The following is a 20,663-nucleotide window of genomic DNA, read 5'->3' as shown; positions in this document are numbered from 1 at the left end:
ATGTTTGGTCATGGAATACCCATGCCCACATAGGACGTGCAAGGTACCATGGGGGCATTGGTTGTTGACATTCTGGGACACTGTGTCAAGTTCTGCCTGTTACATGCATTGTCTTCTTTCAAAATACACTTCGTTTTCACAGGAAATTTAAGGTCTACATACAGTCTCCTCCAAAAAAACCATACTATGCCGGAACAACACCACGAATTGGTGTTTTTTTTCCTTCAACAGCAACAAAAACACATGGAAAACAGAACAGGGTTTGGCTTTAGAATCCTACGTGACACATACAACACTCTCCTGATTGAAAGTCTGTGTTTGTTGGACACATCCACCACCACTCCTGTCCACACAAGCTGGACTTTCCCCACCTTAACTTTTGTTCTTGTCCCACTGTGTTTCCCCCTGATGCCGCTATTAAACTATAATGGCAACCAGCCATGTAACTTGCCGACGTTGAAGGACATCTTTTTCGTTGGTTTCTGACGCAGCAAGTCACTGCCCAAGCGTGGGATTTCGATGACTTCAGAGTGAGACCTGGCTCGCCAAAAATGATAGTTTGTAAAACATTCTATGGGCGTCAAGTAATTGGCCAAACCAATAAACTTGTTGACCTCTAGTTACGGGTTACTACTAAGGTAATGGCACCCGTTTGGATGTCTTACTTCCACTTTCTCCTCATTACAGTGGCGTCACCTGTTCTGACATTGTTAAGGGTCATTTACATAAGAAAACAGATAGGTCTGTTTCAAATGTTGAAAACATCACTGCCCTCATACTTTCAGGTGTTTTTGTATGTTGGCATTGATCCAGCAAATAGATGGAATAGAGGGCAAAGTCAAAAGTCTCAGAAAAAAGCAGACAAGGCAACAGTAGAGGAGGTCGTAGTACCATTTACCCAAGGCAGAGCTGTACACAGCAGTCGACCATTAAATATATTATGACATATGAATGAAGAATTCTTTTCCCTGTGTTGCTGATTTGTTCCATTCTGCCATTTTTAAAATGACTTTGCAACTTCCTATGGTTGTGTATCGCTTAAACTACGCTACATTGCCCCCATGATCTTCAGTGGTACTACTCCGTTTCGTCCGCATTTGTATGGTTTCAGAAGACGTACGTAAAAATGGACGGACTGAATGCGGAGGATGGAGAGAAGGCTATATCGGAGGTGATCCTCTCTTTCCTCCATCCAAAATTGATTGTGGCTAACGTTACAGTGGTTACAGAAAATGAGTAGAATATAGTTGCCACTCAAGCAATGTGCTTTCCTACGCTGTGACAAGAGTGTGTGGATGTAGATTAAACTGTTAAATCTTACTCATATAGCAGCTGGCTAGTTAGCTACCTAGCTTGCTCGTTCCCCCATGCTTTCATGCTACACTGGGTACTGTGAGCGCCTATTCGTTATGAAAGAGCAATGGCCAATGGGGAAACACCAACACTTATGTAAGCTACTGTGACCAATGATGTATCACCTACTCGTGGACAGAATTTATAGGGCTGGTCTCACATGCTGCAGTGCAGCCAAAAGAGAGTGGAAAACATTACAAAGTGGACTGAACATATCCAAAGGCCCTTGACCTCCTTAAAGGGAAACACCACCTAATATAGGCATTCAAATATTGTATTTCCATGGCTTAAGGAAGTTTTATCAAAATCTGTGAACACGAGCTACTCTCTTTCAAAGTCAAATTTGTGACGCTATCATGTGTAAAGTCTGGAGCTGAGCTGCTCTGTAGACAATGAATGGGAGTCTGTTTTAGTGGACCCACAGAATGTTTGTTATCTCTTTTATATCCAAATGAGCTTTATACTATTGTAGTGTTCTCAGTCCCGAAAGAGAAAATGTACCCATATACTCCCCTGGGTGCTCTCAGTATCGTCTGTAACATCTTTCCCAATTCTTTGTCTATTGAGCATGCCAGACTTTATACTTGATGACATCACAGATTTGAGTTTCAGCACTCTTGCTTTTGGATTTTGTGGAGAGTTGTATATTTTAATATTTTTGGACTGTCTTAGACCGTAGGAATTACATGTATGGATTTTAAAAATGTGCATCGTTCCCCTTTAACAGCTGGTGTTATTATTCTCATGCACAGGACACAGCACTGCACAGCAGTACACAACATGCTGGGTTTATGGTGCTGATAACATCCCTATGGGAGCACTTGCTTTATTATGTAATTATTAAACCATATTTAGAAGCATTTAATTAAGTGTTTAATGTGTGAATATGGTCAATTTATGTTTTTACCACTTGTTTATGTCCTTGGTGTGGATATGGGATGTTGTGTGAGGTCACCAGTGGTAATTCCTATCAGCTATAATAAGATGGCAATACAGGATCACAAATCTTTAATATTATAGCCCCTTAAAAAATGTTCCATAATGCAACCCACTACTGTCACTTGTTAGACCTTCTCCCTGCCTGGTAAACAACCACATCATTCAACCTCCACATCCAGCCAAGTCACTAGAAGAACATGTTGGCAGTGGATGTTTCTGCAACTCATAGATCCATAGATGTTATCATATGAATCATATCAATGCTGCTGAAGTGACTCACTTCTAATGACATGTATGTGAGCTGACTTTGTCATCAGGAAGTGGAGGCCACAGTGGATGGTGTGACACATAGGCAAGACGGATGCCAAGCAGACTGCAAACCACTTTTGAGACCAAAAGACAACAAAACTGTTTTTTTAAGGGAGACATCGCAGGCGTGTGTACTAGCGATTGTGCCACCAAAAGTGAGTGCTTTTTTAGCATTGGCGGCTTTTCCAGCCATTATGAGGCCACTAGAACAGGGTAGATCGAGCCCAAACATGCCCTTTTCCTAACCATGACCAAGTGTTTTTTGTGCCTTCAGATAGCCACGTGTTAACCACAGCATTGTTGAAATGTGAAGAAACATAAAGTTTCAACATATCTGCTACATAATAAGGTGAAATGTTACATATCTGCAATTTGCAGAAGCTTAAAATGCCAGCACGTATTTGCCGATTGGGTTGCCACATCTCTAGTTTGTAACACAGTCTTCCTCTTAAACAATTTGTCATGTCCAGGCCTGAGCAAAGAGAGTCAAGTGATGTCATATCAGTCATTTTTTCAAACTTAGAGCACCACAGAAAACATTGGCAAAACTAACTTGAATGTGTAAAATCAATGGAGTGTCCATTTAACAAATCTCCAAAGGCTCAGACACACCATACCAACGTCAAAGCACTAGTGGCAACGAAGGCTCATTGTCAAGTCTCCTAACATCATCTGTGTCTCAGCCAGAGACTCCAGTCAACAGCCAACTAGCACGTTCATTCTGCGCCTGCATGAGATGAAATAACTCTCCTCACCAACAGGCGGCGGTAATCTGTATTCGTCATTTAAAATGGGACAACATAAGACCAACAAGATGGATTCAGAACGCTAGCAAGCAAGTTAGCACATTAATAACACCTGATGTTGAGATAACAATATCTGCTGTGCACGACTAACACAAACAATTGGGAATCAGCTTTCATAAAGAGCTCAGTAAGTTAAAAAAAAAATCCTATCTAACATAGCAAATGTGTTTCGATCTCATGCGCTCTTGACTTTACTCATTTGTTTTTCTCAGTTCTGTTTTTTGTCTCGTGCACTGAGCTGAAGTGCCAGTCAGTGATTCCACTTACCAACAGGCTTCTACCATCTCCGATGTCGATTCAACATGCTGAATTGGCTGGAAAAAAAAGCAGACTCTCAGACAGCACAATATTGATCGACGGCCAGCTGTCAGCTTGGTATGTATCTTGGCCTTAAGTGATCTAAAAATAGTACAAAATATCAGAGCCCTTTCACTACAATCTATTTCAATAACTTCACCAAATGATATTTTGAAATTCAGGTTCAAAGCTGTGAAACTGAAGACGAAACATCTGTGTATCATGACAAACAATGACATGTATCCATACTAGAAATGAGCATTAAAATCCCAACAGCAGTGCCGTGTGTTATCAGACCTTCTGATAGAACAGCCTGCCGACTGAGTACCCCTGGAAGGCCCATTAACACTTCCAGAGGGTAGAGCCCAGCCCCCTCCATAAACAACCCAGCCGGAGGTCCATCCTAATGGCTCAAGCTCATTCCCAGCCTGGCCTGCTCCAGGTGTGGAAGCAGAGCCTTGTAATTGATAATTAGGGGGCAATAACCCAGCGTTCAATGCAGGCCTCACGACAGGAGAGTGGCCAGGCCTCATACTGTCAGTCAGAGGCGGGGGAAACGAGAGAATTGAGGAGAAGGGCTGTAATTCAACAAGGGAAGCTATTGGAGGTTGGTGGTGGGGGGGGTTTGAGGTGAAAGAGGTGGTTTCTTGGACGCAGTTACACACAGGCAGGTTTTAGTGTGATGCACGTGTAAAGACTGATAGAGCAGAGAGGGAGTATTTACTCCGACACAAAGAGCCTCCACAGAGCTTGAGTGCTTTGCGTAGGTTACTGATAGCGCGCGTAGTGCTTATGCAGCTTGAAGTTGTAACATACGGGGGACAACAGGTCAGGCATTTCATTCTACACACGTTTTTTGTCTTACTGTTAAACCACAGATCTTATCAATCATAATGACGCACTAAAAATGCTCTAATCTAAGCACTGTGTAGAAATAAGCAAAGTGTGTCCAACAAGCCGTCGACTTTACAACAGGGTGATTTAGTTTTTATGATGCTCACTGGAGCCACGTGTTGCTCTATCATTCACATGTACAGTCTTTTAGGTTTTTTTTAATGCGGATAAAAATTGCATTAGTCACTCAACTGATGCAAAGAGGCCCAAGATCTGAGTAATGAGAAGTGGCGTTTTATTCATTTATGTATTTATTGTCATTTTCCCTTCATCTTGTTTTCTGCTATAGCAATGCATTAGCCGTTGGAGAAGCTATCAATCAGGGGCTAATGGGTTGTAATTGCAGGCAGGCAGGCCCCCACATCAGAGGCAGCGGGGTCTCTGGATAGCAGAATAATCACACGTACAGTAGAGAGCTGCTTACAATGGATTAGGTCCCTGGGCGATCTCGGGGTACAGGTTAACATCATTTACAACTCATTTTCCCATTGAAACCCATAATACTCATCCGGCAATGTCTTGCATATATCAACGAGGTTAATATAGTGAGGGTTTGAAACAGAGAGAGAGGAGAGAAATGAAGACATTTTCTGATCAGTCACTTAAAATGAAGGTACGCCTGACCGTTAAAGGAATATTTCACCCCAAAATGGCCACTTGTATATCAATTACTTACATCCTGTTACCTTGAATTTGAGAAGAGAACTCTGATTTTCTTGCATGCCTCCACAGTGAGCCAAGAAGCCAAAATGGTTCTTGATGAACTGAAGTAAAAGTGGGCCATGTTTAAATACAGCAAAACTACAGTGAACACAAAATCAAATGCAAAACTCCCATGTTTCAGATTTAAGGTAAAGATCTAAGACTTTCTCAGTGCACACAAAAGCCTTCTTGTTTTTACTCAGATTTTGGTCAGAAATCTGTAAAATCCCTGTTAGTGAGCACTTCTCCTTTTCCAAATATAATCCATCCACCTCACAGATGTGGCATATCAAGATGCTGATTAAACAGCATCATTACTACACAGGTGTGCCTTAGGATGGACACAATAAAAGGCCGCTCTAGAATTTGTAATTTTACCTTGAAAAAAAAAAAAGACATGTATTAGGCTTGAGTCTAACTACCACTAGACAATGTAATTGGTTTGGTTTCAGATATCCCAAAGAATCAGTCAGTAACTGATGTGACCACTGTTTGCCTCCTGCAGTGTGACACATCTCCTTCACATAGAGTTGGTCAGGTTGGTGATTGTGAGCTGTGAAATGTTGGACCACTCCTCTTTGAAGGCTGTGCAAGATTGCTGGATATTTGCGGGAACTGGAAGGTGAGTAGTTGCTTACTTTAGTTGGTTTTAAAGAACTGTTGTCAGGTCCAGACCTTGGTGAAGACAACAGACGTGAAGATAAGCTTCTCTGAGACGGTTTCTTCTGTTGTGTAAACTAACTGTAGCATCGGCAGTCTGGGTGGCTGGTCTCAGAAAGTCCTGCAAGTAAAGATGTTGGATGTGGAGGTCCTGAGCTGATGTTGTTACACATGGTCTGTCGTGCACTGCCATAAGCCGTCTCCAATGTCATTTCCATTCATTTGGCAGTACATCCAACCAGCCTCACAACTGCAGACCATATGTAGCCACACCAGCCCAGGACCTCCAAATCAAACGTCTTCACCTGCAAGATCATCTGAGACCAGCCACCCGGACAGCTCATGCAACAACTGGTTTGCACAACTGAAAAATTTCTCCATAAACCCTCAGAAACCATCTTAGGGAAGCTCATATGCATGCTCTTCGTCCTCACCAGGGTCTTGACCTGACAGCAGTTTAACATTGTAACTGACTTGTGCCAGTGGGAGGCTGGTTGGATGTACTGCCAAATTAACAGAAACAACATCAGAGATGGCTTCTGGTAGGTAAATGTAAACATTCAGTTCATGGGGAGCAGCTCTGGTGGACAGTCTTGCAGTCAGCATGCCAATGGCACGCTCCCTCAAAACTTGACATCTGAGGCATTTTTCTGAGGTTTAATGAAGCTGCACATTTTAGAGTGAGCTTTTATTGTGACCATCCCAAGGCACACCTGTGTAATAATAATGCCATTCAATCAGCGTGTTGATATGCAACACCTGTCAGCAGGATAGATGATGTTGGAAAAGAAGTGCTCGCTAACACGGGTCTTTTACAAATTGACAGATATCAGTCTTTTGTGTGCATAAAAACAGTCTTAGATCTTAAACTTGAACCTGGGAAAAACTGAGGCAAAAACAAACAGCATTATGCATGGATGAGTAGTGCACATGGGCATATGTTTGGGAAGCATACAACTGGGTCAATGAGACTTGGATTAGATTGCACGAATTGTGTAAGAGTTTGCAAACAGATGTTTTGAGACAGTTTGGCTATTTTTAAACCCCTTTCATTCTAATTCACTAAGAATGTTCTCAGTTTTTGGATTCTTCGTTGACTGTGGAGGCATTTCAGTTCAGTGTAACACAGGGTGAGTAACTGACATACAAATGATCATTGTGGAGGTGGAATATTCCTTTAAACCACTGGATTCCCAGAACATACATTCATAATAGGTTTGGGTCTTCCAGAGAAAAATGGCTCACAGTTTGTTTTCCTGGAACCACTCAGAGCGACTACACCAGAATACCTTCGCTGCCAGAGCCATTCCCCAAAGACGACTGTCAGCCCCGAGTCTTCCTTTCGCTTTCAAGGAGCCAGCCACCTGACGATGGTGTCTGATGCTATCTCCACAGCTGTCCGTGACAGTCAGTTGATCGCTGTCAAATGCCTGAGCCATCACACACACTGTCAAACAGCCACAACAAACAGCAGAGGCTGATAAGACTGTGGGTTAAACTCTGGGAAACACACAGTCTGCTTAGCTGCCTTTTCTCATGGGAGGCCTTACATTGTTTGTCAGAAAAACTGGAATGGAAATCCCCTGTGAGACAGAATTCACACCTCGTCTTTTTCATCTTTGCAGAGTTAAAGGAAGGCGCACTTCAAACAACATATTATTTTATACCTGCTGCTCAGGGGAACATATGTGTGTCAGGACTTTGGGTTGGAAGAACCAAAGCTGGTCAGGCGTTGGATGTTTGAAAGTTGGAAAGTAGTGTATCGTATGTAACAACAACTGTGTTTAAAATGTTTATAAGGTCATCTAATTTTTGAAGCTGCATAGAGATTCAGATTATTTCTACAGGCGGAGGTAGGTGCCGATACAGAGAGAAAATGGCAATGGCGGAAACGTGACATTTTCAAAATAGTTTATCAGTATCACACCCATTTTGGAGATGAGTCATGATTTCCTGCAGAGGAGAATTTGTAAAAGACTGTGTGTTGGCTTTATTTCATATCTAGTCTCACAGAACCACAAGAGTCACAAAAAATTGGTGCAAACATGAGAAAGATCGGAAAAAACAACGATTAACCCTTATAAGCTGCAGGTAGATTTTTGTGTCTGTTGCACCTGTGCATGCTAACAGTTTTCTTTTCATTCTAGGTACGTCTTGTCAGGTAAATCAGTGAGCTATGTGCTAACACAGCAGTGGTTCACTGGGTTTCTAATGTAACAGCTACTGGAAAACCAAGTAAACAATTTCAGTAAGTTGGAAACTATCTATCAGCGTCTTTCTGCACTGTATAGTAAAACTGGTTAGCAGAGCAGGCAATCACCAAGTTTAAGCATGTTGTTGTTGTTGTTGTTGTTGCTTTCATTAGAGGGGAAAGTTCACCCTATCAAACTCAGAACAAACAATACAACTAGGCAGTGCTGATCAAATATAAACCAAGATTCTGTTACAGAGCTATTTCTCACCTAAAATGTTTTCAGAAACACATTTTAGCCCACAGTTTAACTGTAATGAGAGATTGTTTCTTACCAGTCGGCCGCCATTTTGTTTCCTGCCGAAAAACATTCAAGCTTGCATTACATCACTCACCAGCAGGAGCACTTATTGGTCCAGAGCAACGCAATGCATTCTGGTAGTTGTAGGTTTTCTTCCTCTTGAGCAAACGCAAACCTTTTCCTCCATTTTATGTGGTCATACAGCACCAACTTCCAAAGTATTTGCATCTCTCTGCTGCATAGACGGCCCAGTTTTATGAAAAAACACCAGCAATGAAATACGTCTTTACTGGTGATAGTTATTTATTTATATTTACTGGTTTCATTAATCTAATTTTCTATTTTTTATTTATGTTTTTTAAATGGATGCATACAGTAAACCCATGTCTCCAAAAAACTTTGGTGACTGGAGGGGGAAAAAGGGTGTGGACAAATATCTTTTTCTACAAAGTAAGGTGGAGCAAACTGGTCACCATTAGTAGTAATATTACCTTATTATTGGTGGCAAAATTAAAGGTATCTGTACCATAAATACCTCCATTTATTTTTGGTTTTGCATATTTTTCCCCCATATTTACAATAACATCAACCTAATCATATAATGATATTGATTCACTGATATTTTTTTGGTATAAATGTGCTTTGTTTCAATTCAATAAATTGTTTTAATCAACTTTCCATATTTACCTCGGCATCTACGGTTACTTAATAGATTACAAAACAATACACAGACTTTATGCTATTACTTGATCAATGTTTAATGATGAAAAGTCTTGGTGGTGCTTCTGTAAATCCCAGCATTGCTTTACTTGGTCTCGGATCACAATCACAAGTCATTTATTGTCAGAAAGGCATTTATAAATGCTTCAGTTGTTCAGTAAAACATGTTCTAGAGATTTTTCTTGAAAGTATGCCTGTGATTTTTTATTAATACCAAGAATAAGAATAAGCTCTTTTTCTCTGAGATGTGTACAATAATACATCAACATATCATAGAGATCAACAGCAACATTGTACATTCAGTGATGACTCGTTAAAACCCCTGTAAATAGGAGTGGTCATTAGTTAGGCTCGTGACTTGCGGTGCCTATGCAGACAATGTGGTTTCAGTGAGGATTTTGATAGAATTCAGGAGTTCTCTCATACACACACACACACACACACACACACACACCACATACATACACAGTTTGATTACTTTCCCATCGTGCATCTCTGACTTTGCACGTCTCCACGCAGCCACCCAATCTTCAAAACTCTGCGGGCATTTCCAGCAAGCAGCTGCACATGATAACTAACAGAAAAGGAGCAGTTATGAATGTCATTTGCAGAGACTGCTCGCTGAGTGAGAGCGCGAGAGACCACAAGAGAGACAGAGAGAGGAGGAGGGGGGGCTGATTGAAGGTCTTAATGTTACATTTTAGCAGCAATTTGAAGATGTTTTCAGCACCCAGGAGTGTCACTCAAAAGCTCTCGGGGAAAAGCCTCCGAGTGGAGACCATCTTTACATCTGGGACTTGCAAATCACAGAGGCAAGATGCAGATCAGTATGTGTCCCTGTGCAAAGCTTAAATTGTCTCTTTACTCTCCATCTCTCCTGTTTTTTTTTCCCGTGAAGAGTCCCAACAGACAGCTTTACTTTTCTTCTCTTTTTCTCTCCATGATGACTGCTATAATTAAAGAGATTGGTCAATGGGGGAGGCCCATGTTCTCCAACTCATTACCAGATGTTTAGAGGTCACTCCAGTTTATACACACACACACACACACACACACACTGAACATTTTCACTGTTGAATGAGAAGCAAAAAAAAAAAACAAGATACATTCATGTGGACTGATTCTTAGTGTTAATAGTGCGCTGTCATTCATTTTAAGGTGAAGGTGTAGAGGATGCTGGAGGGAAAACAAAGCAAAACACTGTGCTGACGATTTTTCACAACCCTGTCTAAACATGGTTCAACACAGAAGACAAAACTTTGTCGATCATTCTGTCAGGATAAAAACACGATCTATTCTTTCTTTGGCAGACAGTACTGTCATATCAATCCAATACCTCACACTGGAAACCATATCTTTTAATGGTCACGTGTAAATGATTAAGCTCCTATTGCTCGACAGGTAACATGAAGGATTGTGTCTGACTTTTATCAGAAGGAAACATACGCAGAGTTTCCTCCTGCCTGTCGGGAAACACCATACTTAACAGAGACAGATTGTGAAAACGTTCCTTACCGCAATCTGATGAGGAAATATGCCGAGCCCTATCACGATGTGAGTGTTTGTCATGTAAACACATTCTTACCTCTGTTTTGGGCTTGAGTGTTTTCCAACAAACATGTCGTGCCCTTTATATGTCAAGAATCGCTCATGCAAGGATATATTGCTAAATATTTGTAACTGCTGATATAAACGCAAACATTCACCTCTTTAAAAATGAAATCAAACAAAAAGTACCAGTAATTTGTTAAAAGCCTATTTGTAGGTTTCTTTGTTAACACCGAGGGTTTGGATTTCATGTTAAAAATGTCCTGCTCAGGCTTGAGATATGCACATGTAATTTGAGATTCACACAAATATTCCATTGTGAGAACACGGGAACATTTCTTAAAAGTTCAAGTTCAAGTCCTGTGAATGAATCTCCAGTTTCATTTGACCCGCGGTCCCCCGGTTGCCTCAGACCCTGATGTGACCCCTGCCCACAAAGCCCGTGGAAGTATGCCAAGCCAGCAGCAGACTTGAACCTGAAGTAGCTCCAGACCAACATAGCGCCTGGTGATTGTCCATTCTGCTCCAAGAAGGAAGCGGCCTCTTGACTTCCGACAGCAAACCATCCTCATCGCGGATTCACGTGACGCTGAATGTTACGGAATAACATTCTGGTAAGGCAGTGTTCCACATTGCTCCACATAAAAAGGATCAAGTGACAAAAGTCCTCAGTAAGATGGTGAAACTAGAAGCAGGGACTTTGGGGAGAGGAGTCAGAGGGCGGCAAATAGTTGAGGAATCCAGCGGATGGATCCAAACCGTCGCTGTACCAACATGAGCCAAGACCAGCAAAGCTCCCCATAGCCTCCGCCTCAGGATTGTTTCCGGAAGGTGAAAATATCCCGGGTTTTGGAGCCTTTCTTGCCCTCCAGCGGAGGCGTGGGGGTGGGGTTCGGTGAGGGCGATGGTGTGGACGATAGGGAGGGTGAAGAGGGCTGGGGGGTGGAGGTGCCTCCATAGGGGCAGCTCTGTGAGTCTGGGTGTTCCCCAGAACACTCCACAGTGGGGATGTAGCGGCTGTCCCACATCCCCGGGCCACACAGTTTACAAAGGTCATGTAGGCTGCAGGGAATTCTGGGTAGGAGGCGGAACTGGTAGAGAAGGCTGCGGGCCTGGAAGAGCAGGGCGAAAGTGGCAACATGAACTAAAATATGTAACAGAGTGAGAGGAACTATGGATTGACAGGAAACACAATCAGTGAATGCAAAACAGTTTGTTGCAGATATCAAACGTAGTGGATAGAAACATTAAAATAAACCAATATCCTTGACCAGGGATGCTCGAGTCGCTTTGCTCAGGGACCACTTTTGCAAAATGACAGGAGGCCAGGGGACAGGCACAACAACCTTTCATATGTCAGGTGTACGCAGGGGCATTTATAGGATTTGAGGACATTCAAGGCTTAGCCCACACCTCTGTTGGGGGTCCAGAAAATCCTCCACTGGCACTTTTTTGATAGGGGCTTTTTTGAAAGCCAGACAGAATGCCCTCACTGTATTATATTCCACTGTATTTTTATATTTTGAATTGTCACCTGTCGTTTGAATTTTGTGTTTTTCTTAACATAAATAAAGACATTTCCACCATAAATTGGTGCACAACAAATTTACCAGAATGCAGGAAATGAAATGCTCAGAATTTCCTGGTGGAGGACCTCGAGACCCCATGCTTCATATGTGTCCCCACCAACGCTTAAATATAACCTACGCCCTTGACGCTGGTAACAAAACAATGTCAAGGTCAGCAATGCCATGCATTACCTAAAGCTAAAAAGCCGGCGCACATCGGCTGCAAAATCTCAGGCAACAACAAAAGGAGTTATGCCAGCTGCATGCTAACGTGAACTCACAGCCTGTGGTTGCAGCAGCACTAACACAGCATCCATAAACATGAGGACGCAGGCACAGACACAGTAGCAGGGATGCAGATCATAAATCCTTTGCATGGCATGGCAGCATCCCATTTAGCACCTCAAGGCCTCTGAGGGCAGGTTACAGTATGACAGGGATGCTTTGCTGCAGCACGGGGAAGATCTACTTAATGCAAACACAACACCGGTTTGATTTAAATAAAACGCAGCAGTCGGTGGAGGAATTGTAATGAGCATTATCATAAACCAAAGCTTATTCTAACACTTTAAGATGAATTGATGCCCATTTACTTTGGGAGCACACAGGTGACATTGGGGCATGAAAACAAAGGGCACTTCCTGTTGCATACCTTGCGTAGCACCAGTTCCCCATTCATGTGCATGGAGAGGTTGCTGAAGTGAAGTAACATTTGGTCAGTGGCGAGCTGCTGTTCTGTCACATCCTCCCCGTAGAGAACGATGATGGCCACACACAGGAACAGGTGGAAGTAGTCCGTCTATGAAGAGACAGAAAGAGGTTAGTGAGGAGGTCAATACTGGGAGACAAACGAGGGATTATCTGCTAATTAGCAGTGTTTTAGGACTTAGTGATAATGACAGATCTCTTTATGTAGTTGTGCTTTTGCTGAGTGCATTTGAAGATTACCATAAGGAAACACAAAGAACATGTAAGTGCAAAATTTACAACAAAATCCAGTTCAAGAAAAATGCAGATTATGAGGGTATAGTATTTGAAAAATTGTGTAAGCCCATTCACAGAAGAATCAGATATCAGTCTTGCTCCTTGTCCACGTTACATTCAGCTATCTAAACCAAGGTTTACAGAGTTACCACACATCTTAACCAAGAAAGTTTCAAAACTTTGCCTTAGCCTTGCCACAATATTTTACCTCATTTCCGTGACTATAGTCAAGCGCTTAAAGATGGGTTGGCCTATCTAGTGATAAGATTTTATATTTGTGGATTAGAAACCTGCTAACATGAATGTAATGCATTTTTTAACCAAAATAACCCTTAATTTTGAACTTATGTATTTGATTAGTTTAGAAGAATCAATCTGCTGAGAATATTACTGGTGTCATGTAAGAAATTCCTAACCAGGAAATGGATGTAAAAAGATATACCTCATATTGATTAATGGACTGACTTGGTATTTAATATTTATGTAATGGAGAGAATGACTTTTAGTTTGAAAACCCAGAAGGAATTCTTTATTGAGAATTGGATGAAATACGCATACGTTAATAGACCAGGCACATGCTCTTACTTCACAAAATGCAGAGGCTACACCAATTTTAGAGGGTTAGAATATCAAATATCTTATCAATTTCAATCCAATCTGACGTGTGTTTGGATTATAATTTTGAAGTTTCTATGCATTTCATTTTCGTTAAGGAAACATTTGTTTTGTAGACATGTCTAATAATTGTTCTGCAACCTTACCTAAACCTGACATTTGCGATAACTTAAATTAATCCTGTCGGTCTTCCTCGTCCAAGTGGATCAGTGACCCAAAAGGGGACGTGGCCTCATCAATGATGCCAGTCTGGTCTGTGTGTATTACATGATACTAGTGACGCTGTCATGCAGCACAGCAAGCACTAGATTCAAATCTGTAATATTAGGAACCTATTCCTGTTGACGTTCAACATGTTTTAGGATCTTTATGAACATGTTTTAAACCAAATCCCAAACACTGTATGTGCAAAAGTTTCACAAAAACTTCTGTTAGTTCAAAACCATTTCCAGGCCTGAGAAACAGTCTTTACAATGTCATAACTTTTCCAGGAATTTCATAACTGTGGTAACCGTGGGTTTCACTCTGCTATCTCCTCTATCAGCACCTGCAGCTGAGGATCAGAACCTCTAACAGCAAATCTGAACAGATGGCATTAAGCTGCAAGACTGATAAATGTTTTTAATGTTGTTTTATATGTGAGATCTTTGAACTAGTGCAGATGTTAGACCTCCATGTGCTGAATAACTTAACTGTTCAGCTACTTTCTACAATATACATTTGTAAAGCTGTGGTGCTTTTAAGAAACATTTAAAAGTTAACTAAATCAAAACGTTGGATTTTATGATGTTGAATCTCTCCTAAAAAGGATCACTAATCACTGTTAAATTAAACCATTAAACCTCTTCAAGACCGAGACGTAAGATGACGTTTTATAGGTATTTAGGAGGATTACAATAGTCTGCGCTGACAGCTTTAAAGGGATAACATTTTTTGCAGACATTATTAACTCTCTAATTCTGCATGCTTCCCGAAAAATCCAATCCAAAATGTGGTGTTGTAGTGAAACACAATACAGCCGTGTGCCTCTGTGCGCTCGTTTATGCAAAGTTTTTCTTACAAACTTGTGTATGCAAAGGAGGCGTTCGGACTTTGCCCTGACCTGGTAGTGTGCCCAGCAGGCCTCCCACATGCGCAGAGCCTCGGTGTCGGGGAACTCTCGTTTGAAGCAGAGCAGGATCCAGCGGTGGCAGAAGAGCAGCTGGAGGCCGTCCTCCCCCAGCCCGGTCAGGTGCTGGTGGAAGCGGGGCAGCATGAGGCGCAGCAGCTCCCGCAGGTACATCTGGAGGGGGGTTAAAGAGGGTACAAGCTGTCTTACATACACAATCAAACATTTTCTACAGAGATTTTTAGTATTCTCAGGCTGGAATTGTGCTTCTCAAGGCTGCACGTAAGCAAATATACGCAGGTGTCAAATAGACATGCTTGCATGTGTTTTTCTTTAATACTTGCATGGATTGGGGGTACAACAGTTTAGCAAACCACAATCTAAAATCAGATTCACCCCAGTGACAGTTTAAACATTTACAAAAAATAGAGGAATTTGGATTTATAAACATAACTGGATGGGATAACAAAATGGGCTTCAATATGTATGCAACATCAATATATTATGGACCCCAGGAAGAGTAGCTGTTGCCTTGGTAACAGCTAAGGGGATCCAAATAAACTATAGACAGTATTACATGTGTTGAAGAGGAATTCATTTTCTTTACTCAACTAAAAGCTCACTTGGAACAATGCGTCTGCTTGCTTGATGCCCAGGTCCGTACTACATGTTTTGAGATCTGAGAGGTGTGTGCATCGTATCCTCAGCCTTTCCGTAGCCTTTCAACTTATAGTCAGTGTTGGGCTTGTTACTCAAAAAATATAATACTATTCCTTTATCATTCCCTGCCAATAGTGGTTTATTACACTACTCCTTATATTACGTTTCTGTTACATCCCACAAAATCTGTAATTGTAATCTGTCTACAGCCAACCTCCGCGTCCGAGGAAGGCTCATCTTTGGTGGGGTGTATTTCCAGGAGCTTCACGTTGTTGAGCTGTCGGTTGCAGTCTGTGTTTCAGGAGGTTTGAGGTCGTGTTTTTCGCAGTTGAAAGAGTCTTTGTACGACTACCTGGAACAACGATGTTCTTGTCATCTTTACTCTCCACAAAATTAAAGCAATAGGAATATTTCCAGCTGCTGGATGTAAGCGTTTCCATCTACCAAGCTCACTGCTTTGTTAGTGCATATGCAATGATTACGAATGATTTAAGGATTTGATTATTGGATTTTAAATCAGTAGAGGGCTGACAACAAAAGTAGAGTTGTAACGATATATTTGTTTTTAGGATAACTGTAATTTCATTCACTGAAATTTTATTAGTAATTTGTTACACTACGCATTACTAGGAAAAGTAATATTACTGTCCAGCACTGCCTACAGTTACCCATAACACCCTTCTCTGCATAGGTTTGCAAAGATGGTTCGTGTCGTTGTCGTTCTGCTCAAAAAGGACTAGTTTGTCTGACATGATGTGTGAACATGTTGGAAGGCAAATGTGTGTATGGCTTTAAAAAGGACTTGAAGGTAAGTGATACACCAGCTGACGTAGAGAGAAGGGAGACAAGATCTATTAAAATATGGGCATAACGGTGCATATTTTCGGACTACTTCTCTCCTGGAAGGAATTCATAGTGTTGCACTTCGTTGTAAGAAAGTTACAGAAATGCAAAGACAAAGCTCCCACAATTCTGACAGAGGAAATGTGTAGGGGAGGGAGGCGTCCCCAAGCTATTCGATCACCTAACAAGCACCTCTGATGGAGTGCACTGCTGCCTTCATGTGGATCTCTGCAGGAGCATAGTTCCATCTTTTTTTATATTTCTATTATACAACCTGACATCACACACACAGAAACATCCTACCAGCTGCCTCTCCATGTCTTCATCACGCGGCGAGCTGATGAAGATGGTGTTCTCCATGAGGCCGACGAAGCACCAGAAGGTGTCGCTTTCGTCCTGGATCTCAGTGAGCAGGGGGGCCACCAGGTCGGACATGCCCTGGCAGTAGCCCATGTCTGGATTAAACACTGCATAGTTGAGCAGAATCCGCCTGGGTCGAGAACAGCCACGGACATCTTAGTGCTGTTGTTATATCTCAGCGTGAAAACAGAACATCTAATACCATATAGCAATAGTGTGTCATAAACATTTAAGCTTTTTCATTTGGCAGTCTCTTGCATAGAAATGTTCACGACCCTGCAGCCAAGCCAAACCACTGAAAAGTATGGTCCCACCCAAACACTGAATGATCCAACATGTGTTTCAGCATTGCTGGTAATGCCCAGAAAAAACATGACGAGCCCTGCTTAAGCGGCTGCTATGCCAACTCCTCTGGTAACCAGGGAGCTAATTAATGATCTTTCTTGTTTTCTCCCTTTTTTTTGTATATGGGTACTACTTTGAAGTAAACTTCCCTGGCAGTCCTCATGCATTAGTAAGGCTTGTATAAACAAAGGGAAAACCCTGAGGACTTTTTTATTGTTATCAGTGAAATATTAACAGTAAAAATAGATGTCATTTGTAAAACTAAAAGGATACAGCAGTGGAAGCAGACTTTGCAGTGGTTATGTGTTTGGAAAATTAAAGGTCCAGTGTGTAGGATTTAGGACATATCGGCAGAGATGGTATATAATATAATAAGTATGTTTTCTTTAGTGTATAATCACGTAAAGATAGGAAGTCTTGTGTTTTGTTACCTTAGAATGAACCATTTATATCTACATAGGGAGCAGGTACTCATCTAAGGAGATCGGCAAGTTGCCCGAAACGAAGAAACCAAACACTGGCTCTGGCACTTGACAAGGCTTGTTGTGGCCTTCATAGTTAGAAAAACATGGACATGTTTGATGTGAAACTGCTTTATTCAGTGTTTTTACTTGTCTTAATCACCTCCTCTGTTTGATTTGGAGAGTTAGAGACCTTTGTGAATAACTGGGATCCCGGTAAAAACCTCCTGAACAATTAACACCGAAGGAATTCTAACAGGGAGAAGTTTCAGCTGGTTGCAGTCCTCATCACTTAATCCTCCTAAATCTTACACACTGCTCCTTTAAAGACAAAAATGATTCCAAGTATCTTCAGATCAGATAGCATGCTTAGAACGAATGACCTGCAGAAAGTTATTTGTGACATCTTCTGTACAATAGATGTGAGATAACGGAGGAAGCACGAGATAAGTGCTCTGCATCTGGACATCTGCCGCGCTGGGATCACCCTGCCCCAGACGCAGCATAAGACATAATACCTAGACAAATACCAGGAGCCTCGATGAGAGTCACTAAACTAATATGCTATTTAAATCCTCTTGCTCCTCGTTTAGAAAGCCATTAGCTCTGAGTATGCATCAAAAGTGCTCAGACGGCTTAGTCAGAGTCAATAAAGCATGAAACTCATTTGCGGCTCCCCCAGGGTTCAGAATATGAAATGAATAGGTACGCCTGTGTGGTGGGCTGAGGAATGGGAATGATAAGGATGGATTGAGAGAAGGTGAAAGAGGCAGAGATAGAGATCGCGAGCGCTGAAAAAAAAAAAAAAAAAAGGAGGAAGGATATGGGAAATGAAGAGAAGTGGTCTGACCTCATGATCTCCACATTGGGGTTGTTCTCTCCCCTGAAGAAGTGGTTGCTGCGGTCTGTTCTCACCACGTCTTTATCCACTGTGAACTGGACCTTTCTCCAGAACTCACTGTGCTCCTCGGGGCTCATGGACAATCTGAAAAGTGCACGCAAATGCCAGGCAAAAATGGAAAAGTCAGAGACATCCAAAAAAAGAAACCGCAGCTGTTTTCTTAATCAAGACAAAGTCAGTTCTGGTAAATTTGGAAAGAAAAGAACAAGAAAGTTTAGGAAAATTTTTACAGCACGTTCTCTAAGGAAATCAAGGTAATTAGGATAAAAAAAATAAAGCCTTATCAAATAATCTTTACCTCAAATGTTACTCTGGTGTAAAACACTAATGGGTTGAGGCAAATGAACTCAAAAATGTGGGGGTGGGCACACAGTGGACTGAAGGGATATTTCACGACCAAGTGCTCCACTGAGGATAATACCACGACCATAAAACCCCCATCTATCCCTCTAAATGTTAGGGACTATATTAGCAATGTACTCTGTGTATGGCACTAATGTACTCAAGTCCTAACAAGCAGAGGGGATTTAATTAACACTGTTTGTTTTCCATGTGGCCCCACCAGGGATAATGAGCGCACACCTGATGCAACGCCACGCAACTGTTTAGTTTCAGACCCAAGTGTTTGTGTGGTTGGACCCTCCCCAGCCACCTTTCTATCTTTCTCTGTCTCTCTCGAGGATGCTACTCAGGAGTTTAGTGCATGTTTTCATCACTTTATATGTCTGAGGGTGGGATGGTTAAGCAAAAATATAGCTGTGTTTACATAGGAATATTAAATAGGAACATGTTTATTTTAGACGGCACCACTACCCTTGACTAATGCTTTATGTTAATTCATGTTATTATACGTTTATTCTTAAAGGGACAAGTGTATAGCACAGACCAATGCTCAGTGGCACAGCACTTAAAATAAAGTTAGTTTACAATGTCTGACCCTAGATTTTAAACAGGAAAATACACACAAAACAGCTCAAAGTACAGACAATGATACAATGAGATCGACATAACAAACACCAGCTCATTCACATGACTGACCCCTCTTTAGAAGTTGAGTTTTAAATTAAAAGACTTCATTGATGATCCCACCCAAGCTGAATCTGATGCAATACTTTCTAGCCTAATAATACAAGTAGAAATTAGTCTGAACTAAACCTGAAATAATTTAGTGACTAGTTGACTGACTAAAAATGCCTTCAACGATTAATATATCATCAAACGGATTCAATTTCTAAGCAAAAAAAACAAAAAACAAAAAACAAAAAAACATTTTCTTGGTTCCAGCTGTTTTTGTCTGTTCATACAGTATAACTACACAGTGAATCAGTGTTGTAGTCAAGAGAACCTAAACTAGGGGTGTCAAAACTTTTTTGAATGGGGGCCAGATTAGATAATGTGAAAATATCTCGGGGCCAGTTGCTTCTTGCATCATATAGGTCATTTGAATTAAAACAAATCACATACAAATGAGACAAACACAACTGTGTCATAAGTGAAAGAGTATTTGACTTCCCACCACTCCTCAAATCGGTGGCCCCGCGTTCTTGACGCTCCTTTGCTGAGGCCATGCCTGCTACCTAGCAGGAAATAACTGGTATTAGGTAATTGTCCGTTTGATTGTTTACAGTCCGTCTATGAAAACACATTAGTTCCGCCTGCGTAGTTCCTTCTTGGTGCATGTCGACAAACTGTATGACTGTTTTGCCATCATTGGAAGGTGAATCAAAAAAAAATGCGAAGTGATCTTGCTTGATTGACCAATACTTTGTTCATTCTAAAGTATATTATGAAAGACAAGCCGAGGGCCGTTTCAAATCAGTCAGAGGGCCACAGTTGATTTGGACATGACTGACGTAAACCAAGACCAAGTCAAGACCAAGACCAGAACAGTCTGAGTTCCACACTGCAGGGCACACTTGTAATAAAATGTGAAAATGCAAACCATAGGTACTCCTCAAATGGACCTGAAAGATCCACATTCCTATGAAAACATCAACAGGAAACAAATAAAGATTCCTCTTCATTTACCTCCTTTATTACCACACTGTATACACCGCTAAGCCAAAACATTAAAACCACTGAAAGGTAAAGTGAATAA

General features: G+C 41.5%; 1 protein-coding gene across 3 annotated transcripts in view; it reads right to left on the bottom strand.

The window, feature by feature from the left end:
- Positions 1-9,191: 9,191 nt before the first annotated feature.
- Positions 9,192-20,663, bottom strand: part of tbc1d16 (TBC1 domain family, member 16) — a 37,828-nt gene continuing 26,356 nt past the window's right edge. For all 3 annotated transcript variants that reach the window (XM_049562429.1, XM_049562428.1, XM_049562430.1), the window contains 5 exons: positions 18,515-18,649; positions 16,802-16,988; positions 14,990-15,169; positions 12,941-13,087; positions 9,192-11,832 (listed from right to left, as the gene is read on the bottom strand). In XM_049562429.1, coding sequence (XP_049418386.1) covers positions 11,533-11,832; positions 12,941-13,087; positions 14,990-15,169; positions 16,802-16,988; positions 18,515-18,649 — 949 coding nt within the window. In that variant the 3' untranslated portion in view covers positions 9,192-11,532. The remainder of the gene's footprint in view (positions 11,833-12,940; positions 13,088-14,989; positions 15,170-16,801; positions 16,989-18,514; positions 18,650-20,663) is intronic.

The sequence above is a fragment of the Epinephelus fuscoguttatus genome, linkage group LG19, assembly GCF_011397635.1.
Source record: "Epinephelus fuscoguttatus linkage group LG19, E.fuscoguttatus.final_Chr_v1".
NCBI lineage: Eukaryota > Metazoa > Chordata > Actinopteri > Perciformes > Serranidae > Epinephelus > Epinephelus fuscoguttatus.
This window is presented reverse-complemented; position numbering and strand designations above follow the sequence as displayed.